Source organism: Triplophysa rosa, linkage group LG9, assembly GCF_024868665.1.
Source record: "Triplophysa rosa linkage group LG9, Trosa_1v2, whole genome shotgun sequence".
In the NCBI taxonomy this organism is placed as follows: Eukaryota; Metazoa; Chordata; class Actinopteri; order Cypriniformes; family Nemacheilidae; genus Triplophysa; species Triplophysa rosa.
In genome coordinates this window covers 8932568-8946302 of record NC_079898.1, presented here as the reverse complement: position 1 = coordinate 8946302, position 13735 = coordinate 8932568, and the positions used below count along the sequence as shown (strand labels likewise).

The window sequence follows — 13735 nt, the reverse complement described above, 5'->3', positions numbered from 1 at the left end:
AAGTTAACACGCACGCGTAGCTCAAGGTGTATGTGATGCTTATTTACCGTTTAGCCGTTATGCCGATCATTTTCATGACAATGTTTCTATGATCTTTGTCTGATCGTAACCCACAGATGATTACACCACACTTTAACATGTGCCCTTTTCGTCTTTTATTGTTCTATTTGCCTTTTCAGAGCGCTATCAATGGTGTAGCAGCTCCTACGTTTACATTAGTTTAGCGGGGAAGATCCCAGAGTTGCCAGATTTGCGTAATTATTTTGCTAAATGGCCATTCAAAGCTTGCCGGAAAACCGCGAGCTTAGAAAAACTGAAATACTTGGCAACAGTAAAAGGTCCTGGTAGATCGCAAGCAAGATAAATGACGCACACCGGAAAACCCGCTGCATAGAAACCATTTTCTACTTTTTGACCTTTTTATAAATGTAGTGGAGTAAAAAGTATGATATTTGTCTTTCAAATGTAGTGAAGTTAAAGTACAAGTAAAAAAATAATACTCAAGTAAAGTACAGATACTCAAAAAGTGTACTTAAGTACAGTACTCAGGTAAATTTACTTCGTTACTGTCCACCACTGAAATTAATGTTGTTGAAATTAAACAGCAACTGTCTGTTTGATTTGTCAGTCCTGAGCCTACACAACACTGTGTAGACTTTACTGGAAAATATCCTTAACTGTGAAAGTGACGATATTTGGAGTTTGAATAACACTAGAGGAAATGATCCTAACCTCGGAAATTACCTTCAACTTTATATAGTAAGCTCTATTCTACTGTTATCTGCATAATCACCCCACTATAGTGGATAATCAGGTTAAAGCATCAATCTCTGCTGACCTCTGACCTTTCAAAATCTTATCTGTGGTTAGTTTGTACATTTTTCAAACAATAGCCTTGGCATAGCCAAAACCTTGAGCTGCAGGAAATAAAAAGCATCAAATCTAAACAATTCAATGCATTCAATCTATTTCTGAATTCATTTTTTCATTTATTATTCTGCACCCTCTCTACGTTGTTGATTGGGAATTCTAATAAATGAAAGAAACTTCAAGGATAATAATGAAGATTAATGTATATCCACACAACTGTCACATAGCAAAATATATTTTTTTACCTTTGGAGTAATGACAAAATGCTCACAAATATTTAAAAACAGCATTTATACAGGTTATAATGAATATTTGTCTGAAACAGGTCTGTCATGCATGTTGGTATTAAACTGAACATCACTGTTAACTATACATTATCTGATGATATAATAAACGAGCGGCTTCTACATTCATCACTCATTAAAATCACACTGGCTACCACAATAACATCTTATTTACAAATTATGAGCATGGCTGTTTTTGGTATTTTGCATTATAAACTTGCAGATAAAAAAATCCCTACACATATACCCAGCAACATGTTTTGAGAACGTGTATCACAGCTTGCATTTTAGTAAAATATATTAATTTGTATTCATATATTAATATTAATATCACTAATATTATTAACACTATAACTAGTTCACATTGTAACTTAAAAGAAACAGTTCAAGACGTATGTTCTGATCTCACTGTATTCAAATATCATCCACAACAGGTAAAATACACATAATATACCACAAACGTTGCATATTTTAGATAAGTTTGACAGAGATTTTTAAACAATATATCTTACTGCTTATATCATTAGATATATGGCTACTGCCATGCTTTTCTCTGGATTAACTGTCTGGGACCATGAAAGGAAGACATGTGAATGGTGAACCAGCAAAGCAGTCTGTGTTCACAGCTGCTTGAATCTCACTAAAGAGAAACTGCTCTTTATTCCCCTCATTCGTAATGCTCCTTTTCAGCTCCATCAGTCGCTCCAGTACAATATGCTTACCACGACCTCTGATGACCCCTCGAAAGTACAGCACCGCTGACATATGACTCTTTCTGTATGTGAAAGAAACAATAAGATTGTGTCAAACAACAACTTCCCCCCTACTGATTATTTCCCATTCTGATGTGTTGCAATTCTAAAGGTCACTTGGTCATTTTTATGCTGGCAACACGACAGCAGTGTAGGGACATACGAGAGAGTGACACCTAGCGGCAAAAAAGCAGCATCACACCACAGAAAAATGATTCCGTTGCAAATCATTAGACTTTAGGATTAGACAGATGAAAATACAGGCAAATCTCCCTTTACAATATACTGATTCTTTAATAAACACATACATGACTGGGAGTCTCACCTGATGTCAGGATAGTTCTCAACCAATGGCTGTAGGTTATTTTTTATTTCACTCTTTTTACATCCAACAATCTTGCTCAGCTGGTTCCCGACTGGATGGAGCCAATCTAACGTGGAATTCTGTGGAGAATGACACAGTAACATATTTGCATCATGTTTATTTGTTCCCAGTCAGAATTTAGACACATTGAACTAAATTTGTTTCTTTCACAGTAAAAAAAAAAAACAGAAATTTTCCGGCAGCTGGGCCGCCAGAAATAAAGTTTCCCTGTTTTTCTTCTAAATTTGAGGTCTTTTCTGTAATTGAACATTTTTTTATTGTATTTAAAAAAATGTTTTTTTACATTATATGTGGAAAATCTGTAAAAAGAAATAACGGAAATTTCTGTACAATTAAGTTCAGCGTTTGATGTTTAAAACCTTTGAAAGTCTTGACAGCTACTGTAAATGCTAGACACAACTAAATTGTGTCTGTTTTTATTTACTGTAGTAAGACAAACCAGAATGTGAGGGAAAAAACAGCAAGTATCTGACGGACATGGGAATTTATTTAAAATGTATAAAAGTTGGTTGGAAGTTTATTGAGCGAATACTCAGAATGCACACAGATATATTCTAGGCAACAGGTGGCTATTTTTAAGATAAAATCTATATATTTATATATGTATTTATTTTAAAATATGGATAAAAGTACAAGATAAAATACAAGATACATCTTATATTAAAATATAAGATTTCTGTTTTGTTTAACATTTTCAGACACCATACAATATCCATACTTCAATTTATTTTGCTTTATATTTTCAACTTTTTATTATTCATCTAAAATCTGGATAATAAAGACGTGTCCTCATATTGGTTCTAAACATTTGGAGGCCCTAGGCAAAATTTATTTTGGAGGCCCCTCACAGCACCCCCATCATCTCCACCTTTTAGAATAAATAAAGTATTTTTTACACTGTAAAAATGTAACAATTTTAAAAAGTTAATGATATTATTAAAATGATCAAATAAAAAAAATGATGGCAGCTGGGATTAATTTATTTTTTGCAACAATTTCACAGAAACAAAGCCATCACTTTTCTACTCTTTTGGGAAAAAAGCACCATCATAAATAAATGACTGCAGTCAGCTGCAGGAAAGTGTTTATTCTCTTTATAGCCTACATTCAGAGACTGCACCAATTGGCTATAACTTTAGTTTTTGCTGACTGTCTTGGCTGGTGGATAAGTGTATAGGGATCCTGTAGGTCGCCGGCCCTGAGTAGCTATGTATTGCAATGCAGCTCACTCAACTCAATCATATAGTCTCTTATTGTGTATGCTATAACAAATATACGGCATATCAAGTTGTATTTTGTGGATTTACCATATCTTGAAAAATCTCTTTGAGTTCGGCCCACTGACTGGTGATCTTAGAAGCGGCTGTCTCATTCTTCTGGTTTTTGCATGAGTAGTTATTCTTCATGAGTTGAGATATGTATTCTTTCACCACAAAAAAGTGAGCTTCATTTACAAAAGCCTAAAGATTCAATAAGACAGAACAGAAACATACACAAAGAGAGATTAATTTAACAAGCTGAAGGGTAAAGTCAACAGTTTATTAATAGATGTCCCACAAATTGTATCGTAAGTGTGAAGGGTCAGAGTGTCACCTGTTTATGTTTTGGGCTCATGTATTTGGTCTGTTCAGAAAGACTTTTGGTTCTACTGATGAGCTGAGAAAAATCTTCATCAAATGAAAACCATTTTCTTGTCATTTGTCTCCTGAGGAAGGGCTACAAACAGAAGCACTTTGTTACTTTGGATTTATTCACTACGTTAACACATTTCAATCATCTTTCAATTTCTAATCTGATATTCACAAAGATTATGCCATGTTGCAATAACTCTGGGATTTTTATAGCCTTATACCCCAAAGTACACTCTTAAAAATAAAGGTGCTTAAAAGGTTCAGCGATGCCATAGAAGAACCATTTGCGGTTTCACAAAGAACCATTCAGTCAAAGGTTCCTTAAAGAACCATCTCTTTCTTACTTTTTATCTGAAGAACCTTTTGTGAAACAGAAAGCTTTGGACGTTAAAGGTTCTTTATAGAACGATTTAAACAAAAAAGGTTCTTCTATGGCATCGTGAAGCATCTTTATTTTTAAGAGTCTACAGCCAGATATATTTCTTGCTGTCAATTTCCTTTGCATTGAAAGTCCTAAAAAGCACATCATATAAGTTACAGTGATAACTGTGTGTGTTTCACACGTTCAGACACATTTTGTCCCACCTTGACATCTGTTTTGAAGTTCTCCATCAGAGTTTGACTGAGTCTGCTGGTCAGTCCATCGATCTCTTTATTAGCCTGCTCCAATGGAATCAGGCAACTATCTTTATAGCCTTCCATGTGCTCTCTGAAGAAATCATTTTAGATGAAATCATATTAAAATGTGTGTTTTACAGCACAAGAATCTACAACGGTCTATATACTTTTTTTTACTTGAAAATGTCTGTATTTTTGTTTTAAAAATATTTTTACTTTTAATCTTAATACATCTCATTTATTTGTATTTTTGCAAATATTTATTATGATTTATATTGTAGCTTTGTAGCTTGGGTTAACTTATTGTTAGTTTAATTCTGAATTGTATTAAACATGTAAAAAGGTTTACATTCTTGCTTTATACAAAATTTGGTTTTGGTATAATGTCCTTAAATAAGTAATGTTACATTTAATTAGAAATCTTCTCAAGGCAAGAATACAAGAGCGGTTTGGGACTTTCCCTGCCAACTGGCTGGTTGTGCTATACACTGCATTCATTCCCAGAAATCACGTGTTGAATTGTTTGTGTAGCATATCTTTAGGGCAATATGATCTACCTGCAGAAGCATGTGTGCACCAGCAGCAGCACAGTGTCATATTGTAAAACCAGCTTTAAAGTAACACGCATGCCTTTATGCTCAATATGTTTTATAGCATTTCAAATCATCACAAATTTTAATATGTTTGTCTGTGTCGTTCAGTGTTTGACCTTTGTGAGATTTAAGCTAATGTTTTCTTTGAACTAGAATAGCTGGTCAAATATTATTTCTACCCCACCCAAACTCCTGTAAGTAACAATAGAAATTATTACAAGCATTGTGGGGTACATAACTGATAGAGTGACTTACTTTAGAGCACTAAAGCTGTTGATATAACTGATGTGATATGCTGTCCAGAAAGATGAGTTAGAGACAGCACTGTTCCACTCAACAAACGCTGACTCAAATCTAAAGCCAAAATAAAGACATTCACATTTCATGAATTACTGCTGTATGCTTTTCACTGAAGGCGCCAATCTCGAAAGCAAAGATTAAAAGAAATGCAATCGGACAACAAAGAAATATGCTTATGTCACAAGTCAGAAACTGATCCTGTCTTTTAAACAGGTCTGGGAGGAAAAAGGAAATCTAAACATATTCTACAAAAATAAAACTGAAAGTATAGCCTACTGTTTACAAAAAAAGGCAAATGAGTAGAGTTAACTGAATGTACAGCAGTGGAAAAAATTAAGAGACCATTCTAAATGAATCCGCATTTCTAGATGTATTGTGGCCAGTCCAGTGTCTGTTGAATTTCAAGAAAATCCAACCTCAGGAGTGACATAAAGTCATCCAACAGCAATGTGAAAGACTGTCAGCATGACAAGACACATGAAATAAAATGTGAAAAAAAATTCCGGTTATCACATACATTTTTTCTTTACTATATTACTGTTGTATTGATTAAAAGTGAATCTGAACTTGTTTTCTTTGTGTCTGAGGTCGGAAAAATACATAGCATATTTTCTTTTATTGACCTGTTTCTCCAGTTTTCATTTTCTGCAAATAAATGCAAATAGAAACAATATTTTTATTTGAAATTTGGGAGAAATATTGTCAGTAGTTCAAAATGATAATTTCACCTAAACACAATTCAGAAAGACTGAAAATAGTCTTTAAAAATAGTCTCTAGTCATTTTTCGCGGCTGTATAACTGAATGCAGTATGTTCTTGAAACTCTTGAGACTCATTGTCCTTTCCACATAGAATGTAAACAACAGAAGGATTGCAAAGCTTTAAGCTACAAATATGGACTTTCAATTGGCGTGTTTGTTCTTCAATAGACTACATACAGTACCGTTTTGGAAATAGCATCAGTTCCGCCAAGCAGGAACGCACAACCTTCTCCTCAAGGTTCACATCGATCCTTCTGGAGCCTTGTACATGCCCTTTAATATTCTACAAAACAAAAAAAACAATGTAAATTCATCCCTTATGTTGTTTGTATAATTACAGCAGCCCAATCAAACCAACTGGTATCTGTCTATATCTCAGAACAATTTTTTGTAAACCTGTTAACTGTTTTATGTTTTTAAAGTTCACACGGGTTAGTATTTCTGTTTGTAACAATACACGTACTGTTTCATTATTTAACAAACCTTTTTGTGAAAGGCTTTACTTTCAGAGATAGTTCACCCAAAAATAAAAATTCTTTCATCTTTCACTGATGTTCAAGTCATTTCAAATCTGTATGACTTTCTTTCTTCTGCAGAACACAAAAGAAGATATTCTGAAGAACGCTGATAACCAAACAACTTTGACACCCATTGACTTCCATTGTACAGACACAAAACCTCTGAAACATTTCTCGAAATATCTTCCTTTGTGTTACACAGAAGAAAGAGTCTACAGGTTTTCAATGACACGAGGATTAAAAATAAAAACAGATTTTTATTTTGGGGTGAACTATCCCTTTAAAATGTGCTTCCTGACTCTGACAAAATACTTTCTTTACCCCTGCACTTTAGGACCTTAAATGTCCTCCACTGGTAAATAAAAGCTTTCAGAAGTCTGTGTCAATGCACACGGAAATACAGGGACTTCCCGGTATTTCCATTTGGACACTTTGTCTCACCGTCCAGATGTCCATGTCTATGTGTGAGCTGTAGAGTCCTTCATCAATAGTGGGTTTTCTCCTGTTTTCCCACATCTCCTCATTCTCCAGCTCAATAATTCTGTCAAGTGATGCTCTCATGTCAGTCTGGGAAAGAAATGACATCAATTATCAGTATTAGTTCTAGTGTACATCATCTAGTACATCATAATGTCAGTCACCAATGACCGTCTATAAAATTCACAATTATATTTTGTGTTTTGTCTTTTTTATTGTGCCACATCAGGCCCACACCCATCAGTGCCCGGGACAACATTCCCCCCCAAAAAACCCTCCCCCCCTCTCACAGAGATCACACATGTTGATGTATTCACCTGTAAGCGACTGCAGTATTTGGTTTTGATCTGATTTAGAAAATCCTTGTCTAATGGCAGAGCTTTCCATTCCACATTCATCTCTGGTTGTAAGACGTTGCTGCCCATTATCTTCTCACTGTGGAAACAACAATTACACATGGTTAAAACACAATCCATTTCTTAGAAAAACTTTTTTATATTTGGTTTTAAACATGACTGGATTATTCTCGTAGCAAAACAAATCATCCTTCGGTTTTTAAGTACTGTACATACAGTAAACCTCACTGTAAGCATTGCTGGAGTTTAATTGGTGTAATAGAAATTAATGGATCTGTTTTGATAGTTTTGTAAACTGTGAACCTGATGATGTACTGTAAAATCTGCAGTTCAAGAAACTTGGTTTAATATGCCAATTCTGGTCAAATAAAACATGAATGGCTCTCACGCGTTTTGTCATCGGCATTTAATCTTCTAGTGATGTATGCTGGTAAATGTGTATACATGTGCATGTCTGAGAGGTACAGTACAGTGGCGTGGACCACTGAAAAAAAATCGGGTTTATTTAAAGCATGGCTTCAGAAAACAATGAATACATTGCATGAAAAATGTGGACATCTATGGTTTTATGATAACTATGGTGTGTTTTATGGTGCATTTATTGCATAAACAACTGTCCTGTTTCCTTTTCATTATGGTTAAATGAGCGTCCAGGATAATCTCTTTTAAAATATCGTATATCAGAAGCGAGTCATAGGCCATGAGATTATTAACTATTTCTTTAACAAAAATATGTTTTTGCATAACACTGACCTAAAGTTCCAATGTGTCATTTTTTGCAGGATCTATTGACAAAAATGCAATATAATATACATAATTATTTGTTCATAAGTGTATAAAGACCTTACATAATGAAGTGTTACCTTAGAATGAGCTATTTTTATCTACATACATCACGGGTCCACTTACATGGAATACGCCATGTTGTTTCTACAGTAGTCTACAGAGCGCATTTTGTAAATGTTATCTCCTTCGGCAAAGAAGCAAAAACGTGACGACATCTTAGTTCTGTGTGAGCCACTGTAATGCTTCGAATGGGAGGGGTGGAGTGAGCCATAGGCAATTCACAACCTCACCACTAGATTCCACTACTGCAACTTTAAAGGGATCCCCAAAAATGTATCATTTATTCGCATGTCATTCCAAACCTGTATGACTTTCTTTCTTCTACAGAACACAATAGCATTCTGATAACCAAACAACACTGGCTTTCATTGTATGGACACAAAACCACTGAGACATTTCTCAAAATATCTTCTTTTGTGTTCCACAGAAGAGTCAAATACAGGTTTTGAATGACATGAGGGTGAATAAGTGATAACAGATTTTTTTATTTTTAGGTAAAATATCCCTTTAGCCAAGCCTTTTTTGTAGTAAAAGTAAGGTCATTCACCCACCTGGGGTAGCGATGAATAATAAAATCCAGAAGAGCGTAATAATCTTTCAGCTCGGTCACTTTTTCCAGAAGACCCTTCAAATGCTCCTCCACGACCTCATGATGGCAGGAGATGTATGTTTCAAACACATTAAAGTCCAGTGGATATGAGTTCAGAAGTTCTGTCTTAACGCTCTTCAAATCCTCCACAATCGCTTTACCCAGAAGCCCCAGATGCACGGCCAACCATGACATGTTCTTTTCACGGCTGTCCAGGTGAACTTTCTTCAAAGTGTCTCTAACCCCGTCTCGTACCGCATCTCTCCACGCCTCCCTCCATCCCGGCAAGGCTCCTGGTTCTTCTTGTCTCTTCTCTTCCTCCAGAATAATGTAGGCCACATACACCAACAGCTCTTTATTGTGGGCGCTAGAGCTGCGTACGATGTCAGACATTTTGTTTCTAAGTGTCTTATACAGCAGATGGAGATCTTTCTCTTTATGAGCGAGCTCAATGGGACAATCTTCTTTATCCAGAGCCTGACGCTCTTTCTGAAGCTCCAAACGCAGGGAGAGCAGATTCACATAAGCATCCTCCAAAACGTCAGTCTCGATCAGTTTGTTAATCTCCATTACTGCACAAAATAAGATACAGATGAACAAAAGCAGAACATTGCCAACCTCACCACTAGATGCCACTAAAACGCCACATTGCTCCTTTAAAAAGTTGCTGTAAAGCTGAAGTCACATCTCGTCTAAGAAATATTTGTATCACTGAAGTTCAATAAATTTTGTTAAATTAAAAGAAGCAGAGCTGTAGTGTGGTGGGCTGTACACACGCTGTTAGCTCACATGGACCTGGGTTCAAGTTCAAGAACAGGTACCCAAGTTTAAATAATGAAATGTAAAATATATCTAAAATGTACAGGTTTAAATTGACATTTATTTAAACTTGTGATACAAACACAGCAGATAAATACACTGACCTGACAGAGGAACAGTTGGAATCTCTGGTAGACTATACGTGTCCCTGACCTCCTCTGTGACCTCTGGTCTAGACTCTTCAGGTAAAACCTCTGTGACAGGTTCTAGATGTTCCAGTTTGAGTTTTTTGGTGCCAAGACCCAAACTCTGCCTAAGCTTTCCCCCTCTCTTTACCAGAGTATCTGTTATTATCACTGCAGAATCTAAACATAACAAAAAATGTTACTGTGGGGAAACTTTCAGATTGTTACAGTATGTGTACAAACAACTGATCAATTCTTCCATTACAATGTTATTTGAAAAATATTTAAAACCCAATATTAAAGGGGTGATTTAACGCTGTTTCGTGCATTCTGACTTATTTACAATGTTAAACGTGCTGGCTTCTCATGCTTAACCAACTTGTCAAAAAACGAGTTGGACGTATTGCGTAGTATTTCTGTGTTCGATACACTCCCACAAGGTTCGTATAGGTTTCGGAAAGTTTTTTTCGAACTTGAAAACCTGTTATGTAACAGCTTTTCTTAGTCCCTTATTGGGCAATGCTCAAGGAAAAACACGCCCACCACAAGGCGAAAGAAAGAGCCCTCCCACGCGTCAACCGACGAGCGATAGGAAGACCATCTTACCATCAAGATTGTCTGCACTGCATCAAGATTGGTTGCGCTGTGGGCTGCAGCTGCAGTTCGTTACACCTTGTTGAGGTGTGTTTGTTTGTTCACGGCATTTCAGTGATGGATGTTATATAAACGGTGGATATGAAGCTGGATTTACAGATCGTTTGAAACTGATGGATGGCGTAGTCCCAGCGCCAAAAGATGCCGGACATGAATCTGCACGCGGTAAGTGAAACTAAGTCATATGTCTGTGTTTTGTTGGCAATCAGCGCGTACGTGCATAATGTAAACAACACAAACTTATAGTGAATCAACAGTTATGCAGGGCTAATGCGATGATGTGTTGTGTGCTCGTGCTGTAGTTCCACCCCCCTGCACACCCCCAGGAGGTCGTCTGTTTTCGGAAATAATCATACAGCTGTCAGCCTATCTATCTTTTATAAATGTGATCAAACTAAAGACTCTTCGAAGATACGAAGTATGCAATACTACTCTATAGGTACTCAAGATTAATATGAGATTGGCAGAAACTGCACGTTCAACCGGACCTTTGACATTAATCTGTTTTCCCTTTGACACCTTATTTAATCTTATTAAGTATTTAACTACATTAAACATTGTTTTGACTTTATTCACTGATATTTAACTTCTACACAGTAGTTTTTCCATAATTTATTTGTTGAAAAACAGGGTTTACCTGACATAGTTCTGGTAAGGGTTGATTGTGATCCAGTGCTCAAGCCTATTGAAAGAAACATGCAAATCATGCAAAACTCAAAATTGCCTTTTGAACGAATAAAGATACTATTGTTTTAAATGTTTTAGAAGATCTTGGATCAGGTAGCAAAATGTTATTTTTGACTACCAAAAGTAACACAGTACAGTAAGCTTTTGTTTCACCTCTTACACTGACCATGGTACAATACAGTACTTTACTGTACTTTAAGTTAACAAAAGACTTACTTGGAGATTTCGGCGGTCGTAACTGAGAATCCGAGATTTGGTTTGAGTCGTTGTTATTGTCCTCTGGCCTTTTGTTTTTAGAGGTCAAAGGGTTGACCGCTCTAAAACTCGCTCTGATTGACTTTATAAACTTCTCCTTCACTGGATTTTCTGTCTGTTTTTCACCATTTTTCAAACATTTTGTCTGAAGTGCGTCTGCATCCAATGTCGATGGGTCATTGACCTCATTATCCCCATCTGCTTCATCTCGTCCACTTTCTGCCATTTTGCCATGCATCAGTCTGATCAAGCCTGCAGAAAATATATCAAAAACTTTAAAGAAACGTTAAATTACTGTACCAAGATGACAACTCAAGGTTTGAACGGTGTCGACCCGAGTTTGAGAATGCCTGTGTTGAACCTATCAGCAGCAGACACATCTTTTTTTGTTGTTTACTGAAAACACAACACTTTTTTCACCAGGGTTGAATTGTGTCAAAGGTGTACGTTGTCATGACAACAAAATGACCTGTACCCACATTAACAACATAATGGTGTGACAAATATTTCTGCAAAACAATTAGGTTAAATACACCTCCAGTTACTAAAGTACTACTGTAAAATAAGTAAAATATTACCACGGCTATGAGTTTACAGGACTGTGACACTGAAATCAAAAATATATTTCTTAACGTTTTTACTTTTACTTTAACTTAACAATATGTAGTGAATATAATTTCATGAAATGATTGTTAAAACTGGTTTAGACGCATTTGCTGATCATTATATTTTAGTATTAAGGATTTAACTCAAATGTAACATAGTTTTCAGTTTTAACTTGAAATATATTCAAAATATGTTATTAAGTCATTAAAAGATGTAATACTTACATTGTCTATAGGCTAGGCCTATATTACCTGGTTCATATCCAAATTTTATATTTAAATAGCCTATATGTTTTATTCTTAGTAGACTTATTTTTAGACCCAAATAGTACGTCAGATAGGCTAAATCGATTTACAAAAACAAAAAAACCCATATCTGTCCTTTAACATTACATATCACATATTACAATCAGCGTATTTTGGTTAAAAAAAAAAGGTGCTAAAGTGCATTAAAGTGGGACAACACAAATCGAAAGAGTGTATGTTTGAACTGAATTGATCGACTCTTTCAAAACAAGCAGTGTCACAAGTCATCTAAACATTATCACAAAGGCAAGCCCGGTAAAAATGACACATTACATTTATTTAACACCACAAAAGACACAATTTTAAAACTTGACTAAACTAAAGCCGTAAGCATCTGCAGGCACCGACACAACAAAGATTGTTCGAGTCTGATCACGATTAGATGTTGAAGTCGCGTTGAAGGTCAAGCAATTCAAGAACGCACACAAAACGACTGTAATATTACTTTTAATATATGAATAAAGCTGTTTGTAAACAGTGCATTGCGAATCTCCGCCTCTTTACTCACCTGATGTCCGGGTTTGTTCAACGTCTAGGACAATTGGCGAATACCTTTCACTTTCCGCTTTCAAGATTAACGATAAACACGCGCATTACGTACAACACCGACCGGTTAAACCGATAAGAAATAATCTGTGAGATTCAGACATCCCCGTTTTATAACAGAGGTCACCTTGAAACGTTACTGAATAGCTGCATTGTTAATTATTAAGAGCTCGCATGCGCTGCCATCAAACGAACTATAAACTCTTATTTTAAGGTCACAAACAACCCGTTCAAAACAGTTTAATGGAAGACGAGGTTTGCGAAAATCACTGTCTTTTTACTAACTTCCGGATTTTGATTTGCTTGAGAAAATGATTACACATTACTTTCAATTTCTCAAAAAGCGTTTGTGCTTACCTCAAGGAAAAATGAATCAGAGTGGTTATTACAAAGCATTATGTGTTTCCTCAAATGAAAAAAATACTTTAGAAATAAAAAAAAAGGTTGTGATTACTTCAGTAATGTTAATAATTATTAACCTTTAACAATATTTGTTAATTAACCTTTGAAACCCTGTGAAATGGAAACCGACTGTAATAAAACAAGAAATGACTGATAATAGAAAAGAACACAATGAAAAGAATCTACTGAAAGAAGGGATGAGGCAAATCTTTGTATTGTGAGAGCTTCTTTACCTTCTCAAAACTCAAACAACCTATTCAACCACTTATAAAAAACCTAAAAACAACAGTACATGGCTTTACCTAAATGACCCTTTACCTGAACACGCCTTCCATTTGCAAGAAAGAAGAAAGTGA

The 13735-nt window shown here is 35.6% G+C and overlaps 1 protein-coding gene across 2 annotated transcripts; it reads right to left on the bottom strand.

Annotated features, from left to right (window-relative positions):
• Nucleotides 1–1089: 1089 nt before the first annotated feature.
• Nucleotides 1090–13709, bottom strand: exoc3l4 (exocyst complex component 3-like 4). 2 transcript variants are annotated; one of them, XM_057342902.1, is made up of 14 exons: nucleotides 13698–13709; nucleotides 11482–11772; nucleotides 11216–11260; nucleotides 9904–10104; nucleotides 8943–9552; nucleotides 7507–7624; nucleotides 7154–7279; nucleotides 6377–6477; nucleotides 5389–5487; nucleotides 4508–4631; nucleotides 3885–4007; nucleotides 3599–3751; nucleotides 2232–2350; nucleotides 1090–1929 (listed from the first exon to the last, which is right to left on the bottom strand). In XM_057342902.1, the coding sequence occupies exons 2-14, from the start codon at nucleotides 11756–11758 to the stop codon at nucleotides 1713–1715; spliced, it is 2313 nt and encodes a 770-aa protein (XP_057198885.1). In that variant the 5' UTR covers nucleotides 11759–11772; nucleotides 13698–13709; the 3' UTR covers nucleotides 1090–1712. The 2 variants fall into 2 exon arrangements, with proteins under 2 accessions (XP_057198885.1, XP_057198884.1); XM_057342901.1 differs by lacking the exon at nucleotides 13698–13709 and adding an exon at nucleotides 12940–13270.
• Between the last annotated feature and the right edge of the window lie 26 nt (nucleotides 13710–13735).